Source organism: Gekko japonicus, unplaced genomic scaffold (genome assembly GCF_001447785.1).
Source record: "Gekko japonicus isolate JY-2015 unplaced genomic scaffold, Gekko_japonicus_V1.1 scaffold384, whole genome shotgun sequence".
Classification (NCBI taxonomy): Eukaryota; Metazoa; Chordata; class Lepidosauria; order Squamata; family Gekkonidae; genus Gekko; species Gekko japonicus.
Genome location: NW_015175980.1, coordinates 691,075 through 708,900, shown reverse-complemented (window position 1 = coordinate 708,900; position 17,826 = coordinate 691,075). Strand labels below are relative to the sequence as shown.

The 17,826-nt window shown below is 45.5% G+C and overlaps 1 protein-coding gene across 3 annotated transcripts in view; it reads left to right on the top strand.

Annotated features, from left to right (window-relative positions):
* The window catches only part of METTL9 (methyltransferase like 9), a 37,824-nt gene extending 22,312 nt beyond the window's left edge, over positions 1-15,512 (top strand). For 2 of the 3 annotated variants that reach the window (XM_015426205.1, XM_015426206.1), the window contains one exon: positions 13,582-14,317. In XM_015426205.1, coding sequence (XP_015281691.1) covers positions 13,582-13,787 — 206 coding nt within the window. In that variant the 3' untranslated portion in view covers positions 13,788-14,317. Of the gene's footprint in view, positions 1-13,581; positions 14,318-15,457 lie in introns of those variants that run through there. The other variant, XM_015426207.1, reaches the window with a different exon arrangement.
* The last annotated feature ends 2,314 nt before the right edge of the window (positions 15,513-17,826 follow it).

Genomic DNA, 17,826 nt, shown 5'->3' with positions numbered 1-17,826 from the left:
CGGCCCACGGTTAAACTTTTTTTTCTTTTTGCGCAGTTCCTGTGCGATTGCTCGAGAAATCGATTGCCCGCTGGCCTTGATCTGAGCCTTATTAAAAAAGACATTTTGGAAAATGTGAACTGAAGCTACGTTCACTTGCGGTATCGCTGATGTGGAAAGCGAGCTCATCCACTGATTCTTGGAGAGCGACTGACCGCAACTTTATACAGTTGCGGTCTGTTCAGCACTTTCAGCGCTTTAGGGGAGATGTGGAGAGTGCCCCCTTTGGGGTGGGTTCTTCTACTCGCACTTTGCAGTATGGTTGTGGTCAGTGTATGCCCAGTGCTAGCCCTGCAATCCAGATCTTGAGACACGGGAGCCGCTGGGCTTGGATCTGTGTTCTTCCAAAATCTCGTGGCAGTGTGCACTGCCAGGACTTAAATGTGTAGCCGGCACGCATCCCGTATTTGCAGAAAACTGGAGCTCCCTCCCTCCCCCGAAAAATTACAGCAATTTTTACCCCAGACCCTGACTTAAGAAGTAATTGCATTGAGATCTGACACCCGGCAATACTTTTGTAAGAATCTGAAATGATGATAGCCTGTTTTTAATGGATGAGCCCACAGTTCTCCTCTCCTGGTGGCCTCTCTCTCTTTTTGCCTACCAATAACGTTTGTGGAGGGGCATTGGAGGCCGTGCCTGGGTCACAGGATGCTCTGGAAGGAGGAGAGCTTAGCAGCTTTGGATTTGGTAGCTGAGCACAGTGGGGGCCTCAGGCCTTCCCAGATCTCTTCATTGCGCGGTCTGTGTGGGGCACTGTCCCCTCTCCCCCTTTGTCCTGGCGAAACCAACTGTCCTGTTCTCTAGGCCCACCTGAAAGTCAGTGAGAGCCGTAGTGACGATGTGTGCCTGTCATCTCGCCACTTCCCACCGGGTGATGTGACAGCCGTCTCCCCAATAGGAACCCCTGCCCTCGAGAAGGATGTGGGCTCCCCATAATGGCTTCCTCTCAGTCTTCAAACCAGGATTGAGAGAGAGAGAGAGAGAGGACTCAGCAGCCTCAGCACACTCTGGCTGGGGCCCTGCCTTTGATGTATACCACATCGCCTCTTTGTGGTCTCTTTCTTTTTCCTTTAAAAAAAAAAAGGGGGAGAGAGACAGCCGCCATTTTGCGCCACTTCCTTTCTCCAGCTGTGGAAAGCAGTGCGAGGGTCCTGTAGCTGCAGATTTTGCCTTGCTGCTGTGGTTGACTTTTACTCGCCATAGGTAGCGTTTTCTCGCCACAGGCAACCAGGTGAATGCCTGATTTACGGGACCCCTCCAGCAGTCCAGAAGCTGTGTGGCCTTAAATACATACAAGACATTCTCTTTTGTTCTGAAAAGCACAATTCAGTTGCCCCTCTGTGTCTTTGAAATAGATAAGTGGCACTCACCCCAGCGTTGTGGCCTCCTCTCTTTGTTTCCTTGGCTTTGGGCTGCAAAAAAGAAAGGTAACCTAAGCTTGGATCCTATACTTTTTCCCGTTTGTCCTCCCCTTTCCCTGTTGCAGAGGCAATTCTCTGCAGAGCACACATTCCTTGGCGGCCAAGTCCTTCCTTGCGCGCATAATTACAAGCCGCCCTGAATCGCAAGGAAAGGTGGGATATAACGGTATAAATAAATAAGTAAGTAAGTAAAACCAGAGTCTTCCAAGGAGCCACTGGAGTGCCTCTTGCCATAGGACATGTACTATTCAGTGAAAGAAAAAAGCAAAAAGACTGAAAAATGACGCTCAATAAAAATAAGTATCCATATGTATTGTTTTTCTCAGGTTATATATAGTGCCAAAATACAAAATTCAGTATTCACACTTATTAGTACAAAAATCTCATTACACATTCGCAAGGTTTCATAAGTCCACAAATCCTAACAAAGATTCCAGATAAGTCTTCCATTTCAGTTGTCTTCCTCAGAGATGGACAAATTTATATCTTCAGTGCTGGATTATTCTACATGTTGGTTTTCAAAACTTTCGAGATTGATTTCAAATGCCATCAAGTTTCAGGTCTCAAAAAAATGAAGAAACGTGAATTGTAAGATGGGCTAACCATTATCTTTTAGTAGGTACAAACGCTATCATTTCAAAATTGGTATAGAAAAATAATTTGTAATGAGATATTTGCACTAATAAGTGTGGTATTTGTGAATATTGAATGTTGTATTTTGGGACTATATATAACCTGAGAAAAACAATACATATGGACAATGCTCCCTCTAAGCTGTGAGCAAAAATTCTACTTTGTGAGCTACTGGCATTAAAGTTGTGAGCGAGCTGTTTGGTTCCTGCATAAATTAGTTTGCTCTGGAGCCATCCTTCCTGAGCTGAGACAAAAAGGTGTGAGCCGGAGGCTAAAAAACAGTGAGCTAGCTCACACTAACTCAGCCTAGAGGGAACACTGCATAAGGATACTTATTATTTTTTATTGAGCATCATTTTTCACAAATTTTTTGCCTTTTTTTAACTTACCTGTTTTGACTGTGGATATTCTCCTAGATTCTGCTGTTTAGTGGACGGCTACCTCTGCCATAAACAAGGGGGCGCAGCAGCGAAAAGAAAGTGTGGGGTCTGAGAAAGTGAAGGGTTTGTAGCTTCTAAAGATGAATTTAGTAATAATGGATGTCTCGATCATGTCAGAGTTTGGAAGCTAAGCAAGGTCAGCACTTGGATGAGAGACCACCAAGGAAGGCCCGAGGTTGCAGAGGAAGGCCGTGGCAAATCCCCTCTGCTCATCTCCTGCCTTGAATACCCCCTGAGGTGGAACTTCATGGAATGGCCATGAGTCGGTTGTGACTTGATGAGGCACTTTATCTTTACGAAAGGTCAGAAGGATGAAAGTTAAAGGTGTGAGAGTCACCATAGACAGACGTATGAAGCTGCTGCATATCTTTGGACCGTTGCTCCAATTCGCTAGGTGCAGCCTGCTCAGATGGGCAGCAGCTTCCCAAGCTCTCAAGCAGTGAAGGATCTTTCCCACCTCCTGCCACCTCAAGGTCCTTCCTTGAGACTTGGCCTTCAATGTGTAAAATTTTAGTTGCTCTGCCACAGAGAGACACGGCCACGGCTATTATGCATAGCAGGCAAAGTATGGTTACTGTTTACACCAACGCCGTTTTGTATCTTGTTTTGGAGGCTGGCAGTAAATTTGGCTGGCCTAATTGACTTGTGCGATGCAGTCAGCTGTGGTTAGAGGAAACTTGGAGATGCATGTTCTGACACATTACAGTCCTCCTTGGAGTACTGCGAATGTGACCTCTGGACCAGGCTACGGTGCAGCAGTGAGGAAGGGAACTGGGTGGGGTAGAGTGGAAAAGCTGTTATGATGCAACCCGCCAATTGGTTTGGAATACACAGTGCTTCGTCATGAGGCTGGGGCAGATGGAACTGACATGATGTATCTGTCTGGAGATGCATTCTGCATCATAGACTCTACTGCACCTAAGATCACTAAAAAATGCCGGTGGGTTACGATTATGGGGACGATCCCAGAAATTGTGCAGAGTAGAAAGTGCTTGAGGGAGTCTTTCTCTTGTTCAGGTGGTTTTTTTTTTGTACTTTTCATGTGAGTGTGTGTGTGAGTGCACTTGGAAGTCATGGTGACCTCTGATGACTGACCCATACTGGGGCCTGGAGGATATTCAGAGAAGTGGCTGAATAAAGCCTGCCCCCGCCTCCAGACTGCTGGTATTTCCAGAGGTCTCTCATCCAAGTACTTGCCAGGGTCGACCCTTCTTAGCTTCTGAGATCTGACGAGATCGGGCTTGCCTGGGCTATTATCCAGGTCAGGGCGATGGAGTCTTTCTTGACCTGTAGAAGCCCGGCTTTTAGGATCACCCCCCCCTCCCCAGATATCTCCCATTCAATTCCAGGATTTTAGATCAACTAGGAAGAAAAGCATCTGGGAGTAAGAGGGAAGGGAAAGGAGTATGGGAAGATGTGGCAGGAATCAGAAGAGAATTTATCATCTCCCAATTGCACATCCTTTTTTACTCACCACTACTCCATATGGGGTTGGGAAGATGTGATGTTAAGTGGGTGGATCTGCCACCAACCCATTTAGTACAGCCCAGAACAGAGAAACAGAATTTGCAGAAGTAACTAGACTGCGGTTAAAATTCTGTCTCTAATTTTTAAAAAAACCGTAAACCTTAGCATGCAAAAAAACCTCCAAACAAGCCTCACAACCCAAAACTGGTCTTGGATTTTCTCTCTGGAAAGCGCTTGAAACACTTTGGGGAACTGCACATGGAAGCGAAATCACATATCAAAGGTGAATCATTAACCTACCTTGGAGAAGACTTTAAAACTTGTGAATACGGCAGCAATGTAGATGACCAGTAGTGGCAGAATGGCCGCCATAATGTAGACTCCTGTGCGGTGTTTCTTGCCTTCTGGATTCATGGCGTGGGGAGGGGGGGAAATTATTAGTTTTTAATTGCATACTGTTGGAGCAATGCGAATTATTGGTTGCATCTGCCTAGAATTCCTGTTGCTGGAGAAGGGAGGAGGAGAGGCCTCTTTTGGCCCCTGAAAACACTGCTGGGATTCGCATGGGCAAAAATCCACTTGGGACGGGGTGCTGGTGAGGAAGAAAACTGGGCAAGAGGCGGTGGAAGATCTGGTACAATACACCCTCGTGGTGTTATGTGGCCCTCAGTCCCACCTGATGATTCTGGGCCCTGTTTATATATTCATTAGTTTAGCCCAGGGCTTTTTTTGTAGAAAAAGCCCAGCAGGAACTCATTAGCATAATAGGCCACACCCAACAGCAGGAACTCATTAGCATACTGGGCCACACCCCTGACAGCACAGCTCATTAGCACATTAGGCCGCACCCCCATGTTACCAGAAGTGTGGTTATACAGCCTTTTACACCCATCTTTTGCTTCTTATTCTGTTTACCTTGTTTGTTGTCAAAACCCAGAGCTCTTTTTGTAGCAGGAACTCCTTTGCATGTTAGGCCACACACCCCTAATGTAGCCAATCCTAATGAGTTTCTGCTGTTGGGCGTGGCCTATTATGCTAATGAGTTCCTGCTGGGCGTGGCCAACTCCGTTCCTGTGCGTTCCTGCCCCAAAATAGCCCTGGTTTAGCCCACCGCTTAGGTTTTTTTAAACACTTTATTAAATATAAAAAATAGCAATATAATCAATCAACTATAGTAAAATAAGCCAAAAACTCATTACATTAAACCACAGAATTCATCGAATGTTTCTAATAACTATCAACAAAACATTACAAGAAACCCCCCCACCACTTCATTTCATCCCCGCAGAAGTCTGAACAGTTGTTCTTGGGGTATTGGTTAGGTGGGGAAAGACCCCCTTTTCACAGGCTGCATGGCACACGGTCAGGGGTCCCCAACATGCTGCCCGGAGGGCTCCATGGCACCCACCAGCACCTATCATGGGGCCTGCCAAGCGTTTTCAGCAGGGCTTTTTTCGTAGAAAAAGTCCAGCAGTAACTCATTAGCATAATAGGCCACACCCTGATACCACAGCTCATTAGCATATTAGGTCGCAGCCCCCTGTTGCGAAGTGTGGTCATCCAGCCACACCCACCTTTTGCTTCTTATTCTGTTTACCTTGTTTGTTGTCAAAACCCAGGGCCTTTTTTTGTAGCAGGGACTCCTTTGCATGTTAGGCCACACACGCCTACTGTAGCCAATCCTAATGAGTTTCTGCTGTTGGGTGTGGCCTATTATGCTAATGAGTTCCTGCTGGGTGTGGCCAACTCAGGAGCCAGCCGGAACTCCGTTCCTGTGCGTTCCTGCCCAAAAATAGCCCTGGTTTTCAGAAAGTAAGCAGGACAAAGTGGTCTTTTGTCCAGCAGGGCTTCTGATTGCCCACTGGAGATTGGATCGGCTGAGAGGATTTTTAAAAAGCCGCCTCAGCAACAGGAACCACCACAGCACTAGGATCTTCACCGTGTCGCTGCGTGTGTGTTTATTTTGAAACATATCCTGTTAAGCACAGCTTCTGCCTGAAATGTTGAAGAGTTACAGTTAGAGGTATGCCTAGCCGCACTCTCTGACACGGTGTGGCTGGCCCCGCCTCCTGTGGTTGCGCCCACCGCCCTGTTTCAGAATTCCAGTGGTTCCGGAAGACTCAAAAAGGTCCGGGACCCCTGCTCTCGATCATGCAGTTTTCTCCCTTAAGGCCGTCCCTGGCTCAGGTGGCTTTTAAAAAAAGGGATAGGTAAAATTCAAGGCCTGTTAGCTACTCCGGGCTAGATGGGTACTTTCATCTGAGGTGTCAAAAGACAACCGTGATTTTGGTAACGGTTCTGGATAGAGGTAAGATAGTAGAGATGTGAAAACAGGGAAGGCTGGAGGCGAGGAGATGGCGTTTGTTAAGGCTGGATCCATGAGTCACAATTGTATCAGAGGGGACCAAGAGGCAGCGAAAGGGGTTGTGGTGCAGTGGAGGATATGTGCTCTGCAAGCCAAAGGCCTCAGGTGCAATTCCTGGTATCTCCAGCTAAGGGGCATCGGAGGTTAACTGCCCAAGACCGTGAACTGGGAGTCAGAGGAGACAACGCTGAGCTGACACTCTTTATAAGGCAACTTCATATGTACTGCAGGGAATGCTTTCCTTTCCTTTCCTTTCCTTTCCTTTCCTTTCCTTTCCTTTCCTTTCCTTTCCTTTCCTTTCCTTTCCTTTCCTTTCCTTTCCTTTCCTTTCCTTTCCTTTCCTTTCCTTTCCTTTCCTTTCCTTTCCTTTCCTTTCCTTTCCTTTCCTTTCCTTTCCTTTCCTTTCCTTTCCTTTCCTTTCCTTTCCTTTCCTTTCCTTTCCTTTCCTTTCCTTTCCTTTCCTTTCCTTTCCTTTCCTTTCCTTTCCTTTCCTTTCCTTTCCTTTCCTTTCCTTTCCTTTCCTTTCCTTTCCTTTCCTTTCCTTTCCTTTCCTTTCCTTTCCTTTCCTTTCCTTTCCTTTCCTTTCCTTTCCTTTCCTTTCCTTTCCTTTCCTTTCCTTTCCTTTCCTTTCCTTTCCTTTCCTTTCCTTTCCTTTCCTTTCCTTTCCTTTCCTTTCCTTTCCTTTCCTTTCCTTTCCTTTCCTTTCCTTTCCTTTCCTTTCCTTTCCTTTCCTTTCCTTTCCTTTCCTTTCCTTTCCTTTCCTTTCCTTTCCTTTCCTTTCCTTTCCTTTCCTTTCCTTTCCTTTCCTTTCCTTTCCTTTCCTTTCCTTTCCTTTCCTTTCCTTTCCTTTCCTTTCCTTTCCTTTCCTTTCCTTTCCTTTCCTTTCCTTTCCTTTCCTTTCCTTTCCTTTCCTTTCCTTTCCTTTCCTTTCCTTTCCTTTCCTTTCCTTTCCTTTCCTTTCCTTTCCTTTCCTTTCCTTTCCTTTCCTTTCCTTTCCTTTCCTTTCCTTTCCTTTCCTTTCCTTTCCTTTCCTTTCCTTTCCTTTCCTTTCCTTTCCTTTCCTTTCCTTTCCTTTCCTTTCCTTTCCTTTCCTTTCCTTTCCTTTCCTTTCCTTTCCTTTCCTTTCCTTTCCTTTCCTTTCCTTTCCTTTCCTTTCCTTTCCTTTCCTTTCCTTTCCTTTCCTTTCCTTTCCTTTCCTTTCCTTTCCTTTCCTTTCCTTTCCTTTCCTTTCCTTTCCTTTCCTTTCCTTTCCTTTCCTTTCCTTTCCTTTCCTTTCCTTTCCTTTCCTTTCCTTTCCTTTCCTTTCCTTTCCTTTCCTTTCCTTTCCTTTCCTTTCCTTTCCTTTCCTTTCCTTTCCTTTCCTTTCCTTTCCTTTCCTTTCCTTTCCTTTCCTTTCCTTTCCTTTCCTTTCCTTTCCTTTCCTTTCCTTTCCTTTCCTTTCCTTTCCTTTCCTTTCCTTTCCTTTCCTTTCCTTTCCTTTCCTTTCCTTTCCTTTCCTTTCCTTTCCTTTCCTTTCCTTTCCTTTCCTTTCCTTTCCTTTCCTTTCCTTTCCTTTCCTTTCCTTTCCTTTCCTTTCCTTTCCTTTCCTTTCCTTTCCTTTCCTTTCCTTTCCTTTGCATGTATCATAAATCAACCTGATCTATACAAGGCTCGGGATTCAGCTTTTCATGGGTAGACTTGCTGGTTTTTATTTCTTTTTTTAGTGTGGAGTCAAGCTCACACACAGATAAAAGCTTGTGAGTTTTCTCTCTGAATGTCCCTATCATGGGAGAGAAGCAATGGTGTTTGGGGTTGGATCACAAGCAAAAGAAGTTACTCCATGTGTCGTAAAGCATATAAGGAGCCCAACTAGATGAGATGGCATCCTTGTGGTGGCCACGAGGACACCACCACCATTTTAAGGTCCTCCCGTGTGCCTTTTCAGGGGCCAAAACAGAGGGGGGGGGGGTTGTGCAGCCATTTCAGTTGTGCACAAGAGTACCTGAGCTCACCCTGCTGCAGGCTCACAGCATTTGTAAATGACTTTAACTCGGCAGCCCCAAGGACACTAGCTTGGCCCTAAGTGAGAAAGAAAACGTAAAGCCGTTTCCATTATTTTCTTCTCTCTGTCCTTTTCTTGAAGCCCTCAAATAGATACATCCGGCCAAAAGATGGATTATGAGAAGTGCCTCCCGCCCACCCCCCAAATCTCTCAAGCCAGTAGACGTGCTTGTTAACGGGGAGGCGAAAATGAAGAGGTTCTTTTAAATGTCTAGTGGCTAAGACGAGGAAGATCTGATCAACATCAAGTAAAAATAATCACAGGGAAATCTTTAAAACTGCATTTTCTTCCTACACGATTGGTATACGAGTGCTGCAAACAGATAGCGCTCAGAATAGATTTGGCATTGGAGGCCAGGCGATCATTTGCATGGAAGGGGGTACCACGTCACTTTTGTGCGCTGCATTTGAAGCCTGCCTTTTTTGGGGGGGTGGCCTTCTCCACAATCCTGTAAGCTTTCTTCAGGGAAGGTTTTGACCAGGTTGTCAGGACCCACAGCAAAACAACGAAGTACACGCTTCCAGGAAGGTTTTACTTTTATTAGTAACATGAACACTGTTAGGAATGGCGGGTGATCTATGCACATAATAGGTTATAGGGCATTCGTATACACACACACACACGTAGTACCAAATTACAGGGGTTCCTGCGCGCGGGCATTAGGCTGAGAACTAACGGCTGCAAAAGCAAAACAGGTAAGAAGCTTCCCACGATTCTTTCTGTGTTGAGACATAGCAACTCCTCCAGTGGCCTTGAGAGATATGTGTTGCAGCGAAGAGGCAATTAAGCGCAAGGGAAAGAATGCACATGAAAGGGAAACACACACCACACTATTGGCAGCTTAGCTGACACAGGTGAGCCTTGAGTCTCAGAGGCTGACTCAGGTGCCCTCCGAGGAGGTCTTGGGAGAAGGCCGAGCCGCAGGAGCGTGCCCACATATTCTGGATCTGCTCTGGGTATTGCCTTGTTCCAGCCGAGATGGCTGTTGCCTCTCCGTGCCTCTCACCTGACAAACGGGCAGTGATGTTTTCTTTTGGAGTTTTCAGTCGCTCTCTCTCAGAAACTGTCCGTGTGTTTTATTAACAGTTTTCAAAGTACAGGCAGATTTCTTTACTTAGGTGTTTATACCCCGTTTTTCTCCCCAAAGCATCATTCTCCCTTTCTTCCTTTTTATCCTCGCAACAGGAGCCCTGTGAGTCAGGTTAGGCCGCGCAAGAAAGAGAGCGACTGTTTTGTTTCTCGCCATTTCTGCTCTGACCCCCTGGTCACGTGCCTTGCCTCAGATCAGCCATTTCCCCAGAATTCCTTTGTAAGACTCACCGGATGCTGGTCCTTTTCCTTTTTTTAAGGCCCATTAAGTATAGAACTGACAACGGAAAGGCATTATTCAGAAGCAGAAATCCTTACCAGCATGGTATAACATCCAGGTGAACTTCATTGCCAGGATGAAAGCCTGCCGTTTGCATGTTGCCATTTCGTTCACAAGTTTACTCCAGAAAGAGTTTCTGCTTCAGCAAGTAGAAGTAAAGGATCTTTGTAAGCGGAACTAAACCAGGAAGCTGTTGGTGGTGACTCTTCTCTTTGTTGCCCAATATGGGAAACTTGCAGACATAAACATAGCATTGGGAGCCTGTTACAGGATTAAGGGGGGGGCAAATGGTGTCTCTCCTTGCTGGGAAACTCTCTTAGACCAACAGGTACCTAACCAGCATGCTGGTAACTAGCTGCCACCACTCAGGGATCTGCTGAGAATATCTAGACTGACCCTCTGAAAAGGTATCCTTCTAGCAGAGTACTAGAGCACTAACAAAGTGAGAGGGTAGAAACCTTAGAAAATATAACAAACTATGTAGCACCTTTGCAGTCTAGCACATAGGGAAGAGATTCAGATAAATATCCCAGATAAATCGATTGTATTAAGTGAAGCCAAAAAAAACCCTCTTTATAAAAGAAAAGGTTTATTATAGAAGAGAGAGAGAAAAGGGAAAGGGTGGTTGGATTCTAAAAGGGGGCAAAATGAAAATACTGGGAAAAGCACACAGCAACAACACCACAGAGATCTTCAAATGAAAAGCAATGCAGTTGAACTATCTAAGCTAAATGCATGTTACCTACGCTGTAGCAGGTTCATCAGAGCATGTGCAGAGTTCCTTATAGTAACAAGATGATGGGGGAGTCCTTAACCCCAGTTCCTACTGACGGCAAGGGAAAATCTCAGATGTCCACATATTTATGGTCAATGAAACTGGACTCAAGCCAGCTACCTCTTGGCAAGCTGATTTAGTGAATCCCGTGCAAAGCCCCGTCTCTGATGTCAGAGGATATTGCTACTAATCAGAGATGTATAAAATATACTACCACTCCCACTGACATGACAAATAGGTCCAAACTGGATTGTCCTTTATGCAAAAAGGTTTCAATCTGGCAAGGTGATCCAATGTGGAATGGAAACCTTTATGCAAAAAGGTTTCAATCTGGCAACGTGATCCAATGTGGAATGGAAATGAATCGGTTATTCCAATTCAGACTCCAGGTGTCTATCATCCCAGATGTCCTAGGTGGCACTCTTGAACTCTAGGAAGTTTTTAGGGTTTCTGTCACAGTTGGCATGCCTATCTATCTATATATCTATATCTGTATCTATATATCTATAGATAGATAGATATAAAAAAAAGAGATTAGATCTCTTTGTGGCGGATATATGTCCATCCCTGGCTATTAGCTATGATGGCTAAATGGAACCTCCCTGTTCAGAGACAGTGTATCTCAGTACCAGTTGCTGACTTGGTCCTTTGTGCCCTTATTTCATAGGGGCATCTAATTGGCCACTCTGTGAATTAGGATGCTGAACTAGCGATCCCATTGGTTTGATCCAGCACAGATGTCCTTGTATGTTGTACTTGCCAAGTAAGCCAGGAAGCTTCATTTTCTAGCATTAGGTAAACGTGCAGTTCTGAAAGCAGCAGATTATCCTACTACAAAGGAGAAAACATTGGCATTTTAAAAAGATGGTTCAAGCTAACAGGAAATACATATATCTCAAGATCACCAGGTAATTTGGATAGGGAGGAAAACTGCTTCCTCTCTGGCATACTGAACTTCAGGGACTCAGGTGACTATAAAACACTTCCTTCTTCCCTTGTGTCCTCTTGGGTCAGCCAAGGGCATCTTCCTGACCACTCAATCCATGGATCAACTTAGAATGTCAAGCACAGATATTCTAGGTGACTTGGGATTCATGTACAGATTTGATGCACTCTGTCTTGAACTCGATAGGGGCTGAGGGTGGTTAGCTCACTGCAAAAGGGTCATTGTCCCTCCTTACAGATTTAGGTATGCTATCTGGATTCGTCCTCTGTTTTATAAGTTCATCAACAAGTGGGAGTGGTCCATCCCTGCTCTGCATGGATCATTTTACTCTCCTCTGTGCCTGTTCATTGTTTGTAGCTGCGGCCATATACATCTCTGTCAACGAAACACATCACGAATCTGTTGAAGCGGGCTCTGCTTCAAGAAAGCTGAATGCCACAGTAGGTTTGTTTCTTTTGAAGGACTGTCTTCCGTACGATACTGAAACCTGCATAGGTGCGCTCCTTGCTCCCAGCTTTCAAGGTCAGGGACACCAGCAGCCAGAGATCTGGCTTGGTAGTCCAAATAACTGGTAAAGTTAAGTAGACCCCACTCTCTCTTTGGATTTCCTGCTCTGAAAACCTCACCGAGAGGCTGCCTCCTAAAGGCGGGGGAAGAAGAAAAAGACGGTGTGATGCCCAGCCCCTTCCGTCTCCAGCAAAAATGGAAAGCCACCAGTGTTCCCTCTAAGCTGAGTCAGTGTGAGCTAGCTCACATTTTTTTTAGCCTTTGGCTCACACATTTTTGTCTTAGCTTAGGAAGGATGGCTCCAGAGCAAACTGATTTAGGTAAAGGTAAAGGTTTCCCTTGCTCGAAAGCCAGTCGAATCCGACTCTAGGGTTGCGGTGCTCATCTCCATTTCAAAGCCGAAGAGCCAGCGCTGTCCGAAGATGTTTCCGTGGTCATGTGGCTGGGATGACTAAACACCAAGGCGCACGGAACGCTGTTCCCTTCCCACCGAAGTGGTCCCTATTTATCTACTTGCAATTTCTTGCTTTCGAACTGCTAGGTTGGCAGGAGCTGGAACTAGAGATGGGAGCTCACTCCATCATGCGGCACCCGGGTCTTGAACTGCTGAACTACTGACCTTCCACAGCCTGCAGTTCAGCGTCTTAACCACTTGAGCCACCGCAGCTCCTTAAACTGATTTAGGCAGCAGCCAAATCACCTGCTCACAACTTTAATGCCAGTAGCTCACAAAGCAGGGATTTTTGCTCACAAGACTCCACAGTTTAGAGGGAGCATTGAACAACACCTCTGGCCGTGATTCTCTGGGCCTTTCCATCTCTCTGGTGAAATTCCTGCATAAAATTGGACACCAGTCCAGTTTGCTTTCATTAGATTTTCATGCCGCCCTGTCCTCTGTGGTGTTCAGGGGCAGCAGCGTACATTGTCAGGTACAACACTTAGCCTTTGCATAGCACATTTGCAGTATAAATCCTAAGCCCACTGGCTTCAGTGAACTGAGAAGGGTGTAGCTCTGCTTAGCACAGCAGTGTGAGTCTCCAAGGAGCTTCACACACATCATCTTATGGTCACTTTTACAAGGGCCCTGTAAAGCTATCTGCACATTGCATATTATGAGGGGAGAGGAGGTGCCGAGAGAAGAGAGGAGCTGTAGGAGGGAAAGGGAAAAGACTGTGGCTCAGTGGCAGAGCATCTGCTTTGCATGCAGAAGGTCCCGGGTTCAATCCCCAACATCTCCCCTTAAAACGATCAGGTTGTAGGTGACATGAAAGGCCTCTGCCCAAGACCCTGGAGAGGCGTTGGCAGTCCAGGCCTTGACACACCAATGGTCTGACTCAATTGAAGGCAGTTTCATGTGTGTTCAAGGGCAACTTGATTAAGTTTTTGCAAACTGAGGACTTTGCAGATCACAGTTCAGTCTCTTGCCTGCTCTGCTTTTGCTACCTTAATCTATCTATCTTTCTTTCTTTCTTTCTTTCTTTCTTTCTTTCTTTCTTTCTTTCTTTCTTTCTTTCTTTCTTTCTAAATTTTTGCAGTTTTCAACTTAATTAAAAACAAGTCTCTGTGCTTTCTCAGTAGGTGGCAAATGGGACAAGCCTTCTGAAGTGTTGGAAATCAAAGGACAGACGTGGGAGGAGCAAGTGAACAGCCTGCCGGATGTTTTCAAGAAAGCCGGCTTTGCCATAGAGGCTTTCACTAGACTGCCGTACTTGTGCGAAGGGGACATGTACAATGACTTCTACGTCCTGGACGACGCCGTCTTTGTCCTCAAGCCTGTGTGACAGCATCCCCCCAGCCAAACCCAAGATGCAGCCTCTGCGAATGAAGCGTTTTTGATTCTCTTTTTTTTCCTATTAATTGCAAGAAGGGAGGAAGGAATGAGATTTTTTTTTTCTTTTAGTGGTTGTCATTCGAAATCAACATCATGTATGAAGAAGTCTAAAAGGTCAAAATACTAATTTCTTTGTAGTATGTGAAAGCGGAAAAAAGGACTGTTTTTTTAAAGACAGAACTATTCCACTGTTGATTTCTTAACCCCCGCCCCTACAACGCACCTGCAATCCGACAATAAATCAAAGATATTTTTTTATACCTAATGACAGTAGGACTCATGATCCAGCAATACCCAGGACTTACTGCTCCAACGGATAACATTTTGGCTGTTTTTTGTTCATCAGAAGACCGTGCTGGCAATAAAGCGGTCCATTCTATGTACGACAAAACTGGGTTGATGAACAAGTGGTCGGAATGGACTTCTCTTCCATGTTTAATGACATTATTTTATCTGTCAGTCTTCAGCACATGTTTTTAATCATGCTAATAAAAACTTTTTTTGAGATGACACTTGCCTCTGAGGTTCGTTTATACTAAGGGAGCCCAGCTGGGTGGGTCTGTCATTTCTCACAGGTAGAATATGGATGACCCTCCTTATAACCAGGAGAGGCCTTGGATCAGTGATGCGGTCTGCTTTGCATCAGTCCCCAGGATCTCCACTGCCAGGATCTTGGGTAACAGATGATGTGAAAGACCCTGGAGATCTGCTGCCCGTCAGAGCGGACAATTCTGTCTTTGATATACCAGTAGTCTGACTCCATATACAGCAGCTTCACATGTTTGTCTGACTCCAGCCACATTCTTACATCAAAATGGCAGCAGAGATCTGTTCCCACTCCAGTTTGGTGTAGTGGTTAGGGGTGCGGACTTTAATCTGGGAGAACCAGGTTTGATTTCCCACTCCTCCGCATGCAGCTGCTGGTGTGACCTTGAGTCAGTCACAAGTTCTCTCAGAGCTGTTCTCGCAGGAGCAGTCCTCAAAAGAGCGCTCTCAGCCCCACCTACCTCAATTTTGGAGGCGAATTTCTGGTTCCGGTCTGGAGGCAAGGGGAAGTATTGCTGCTGCACTCTGTTCTATTTTTAAATTTCTCGCTCCTATCTCTCTGTTTTACCTATGCCCCACCTACCTCACAAAGTGTTTATTGTGGGGAGGGGAAGGGAAAGGAGATTGTAAGCCGCTCTGAGACTCCTTCGGGTAGTGAAGGGCGGGGTATAAATCCAATCTCTCCTCCTCCTCCTTCTGGAGGTAGAATCTGAGACCTTTTGGATGGATGCCATGTGCTCTGCCATTGCTCTATGGCCCTTCCTGTAAAGACCATGAACATTAAAAGCTACCGAGTCAAATCGTTCATGTGCATAGCCCTGTATTGGTTGCTCTGTCTGGCAGCAGATATCTTAAAATCTCAGGGAGAGCAGGTCATACCCAGCACTTGTTATTAGAGATTCTTCTAACGAGATGCTGAGGATGGAACCTGGGACTATCTGTGTGCAAAACATGTTTCAGCTATGGCCTTGCACCTGGTCATTAGTCCCATGTGATGCTGCGCAAAAACTTCCATGCTGTTTGCTTTGAAAGTCAGTTCAGGGACAAAAAACTATGTGTCTTTGTGTCTTTCAGATGAAATGCCCAACCGAACTTCTTTCACAATAACTTGAAATGAAGTGACTGCACCTCATGGTCTTGTGTGTAAATCCACCTCCTTCAACCTAGATGGCAGTGTAACACAAGAATTGTGATCCTTTTCCGTTGAGAAGAATAAATGCCTGTGTCGATATTATGAGAATCCAGCTAAGCCAAACTTTCATGAGGTTCTATGTTGCTTAATGTAAACAGTGAGCTTTTTTATTGATTAATTGTCTTTACTGTTTTTGCAACGGGAGTCATAAACAGCACACCTTTATCCCACAATAAACCTCGTTCCGAAGGAAAACATGGAAGAATTTAAAAGTTGCTCCTGCAAAAGTTGTCATGTGATTTGACAACAGCTGCTTCCAAACTTTGCCACACGCAGGGTAGTTTCTTTGTCTCTAAGTGACCAGGATGTTTTTGCTTCTGGAGAGAGGAGATCAGTGTTCCCTCTAAGCTGAGTTAGTGTGAGCTAGCTCACAGTTTTTTAGCCTCTGGCTCACACATTTTTATCTTAGCTCAGGAAGGATGGCTCCAGAGCAAACTAACTTATGCAGTAGCCCAATCACTCGCTCACAATTTTAATGCCAGTAGCTCACAAAGTAGAGTTTTTGCTCACGAGACTCCACAGCATAGAGGGAACATTGGAGGAGATCCTGACTAAATAAAAGGGAGATCAGTTTTTTAGTGAGCTTTTCATGGAAGGATATAAAGGCTCCACCGACTAACTCACCTTTTACCTTTTTAATGCAGGTTCACAGTCCCAATTTGCTTCCATTTCTGTGCTCTTTTAAGGGCTATGTGATGGTACTGCAGAGGGTATCTGGACTGCTTTCCTCCTGGGTGGGGTGAGAGAGGAATTCTGTCCGCTGTTGCCCAGACAACTAGTGATCCTTGGCTCGGCTCCCTGATTTGATGGCTTTATTGGTCACCAGTACTTCCCGACAAAGCTATTGCCTCTGTCTAGCATCCAGACCTACTTTCCTTTGAAAAGAAAGTAGTAGGGATGAACAGCAACTGCATCCTCTTAAGAAGACGAAGAAGAGACTTCTACCCCGCCCTTCATTACCTGAAGGAGTCTCAGAGTGGCTTACAATCCCTTTCCCTTCCCCTCCCCACAACAGACACCCTGTGAGGTAGGTGGGGCTGAGAGAGCTCTTTTGAGAACGTCCCTTGAAAGAACAGCTCTGAAAGGACTTGTGACTGACCCAAGGTCACACCAGCAGCTGCATATGGAGGAGTGAGGAAATCAAACCCGGTTCTCCCAGATTAGAGTCTGCACACCAAACTGGCTTTACATGGAGTTCTTACCCCATTAGAAACAGTTTGTACCCTTTTGCAGCTATAACTGAAAACGTTGTTTCCTACGCAGGATCCACCTCTCTATGCAGGAAAGGTCTTTAAAAAAGACTTTAAGGGAGCTGGTCACAAGCAATGGGTGATGCACTTCTTAGACTGGTCTACCTTGTATTTTACCCCTTTCATGAAAGGAAATGTGATTTTAACATTCCCAGTGTAATTTCGGTGCAAATTCTGTAAGTTGAGGAATTTGTGGTCTCAAGTTAGAAACCAATAGCTCATTTTGACAATGAGAAGCCACATCTGGTGGAGGGAATGACAAGAAAACTGCTGTTGCACTGTGGAACCACCTGCCACTAGATACAGACCAAAATAAGTTTCAGAGGGTAGCCATGTTTGTCTGCAGGAGATCAGTTAGCTTCAAGTCCAGCAGCATCTTAGAGCCCAACAAGTTTTTGGGGAATGAGCTTTCGACAGTCAAAGGGCACCCTTTGTCTGCTGTAACAATGAAGGGAGCTTTAGTTCTCAAAACCTCATACCCTGGAAATCTTGTCTGTCTCTTAAGATGCTACTAGCCTCGGAATTGATAGATCAAGCCCTACATGCATATGTTACTGATGAAGCTTTGTGGAAGACCCTCAGTTTTAAAAGTTAGGTGTAATTTCTGTTAGACTCAGAGGTTTAGAAACGCCTCCAGGACTTCAGAGAGCCAGTTTGGTGTCGTGGCTAAGAGCGCAGACTCTAAACTGGGAGAACCGGGTTTGATTCCCCACTCCTCCACATGCAGCTGCTGGTGTGACCTTGGGTCAGTCACAAGTTCTCTCAGAGCTGTTCTCTCAAGAGCAGTCCTCAAAGAGCTCTCTCAGCCCCACCTACCTCACAAAGTGTCTGTTGTGGGGAGGGGAAGGGGATTGTATGCCGCTCTGAAATTGCTTCGGGTAGTAAAGGACAGGGTATAAATCCAATCTCCTCCTCCTCCTCTTCTTTTTCTTCTTCTTCTTCTCCTCTTCCTGCTCCTCCTCCTCCTCCTCCTAATACTGTTGCCAGACCTTTGGTTTCGC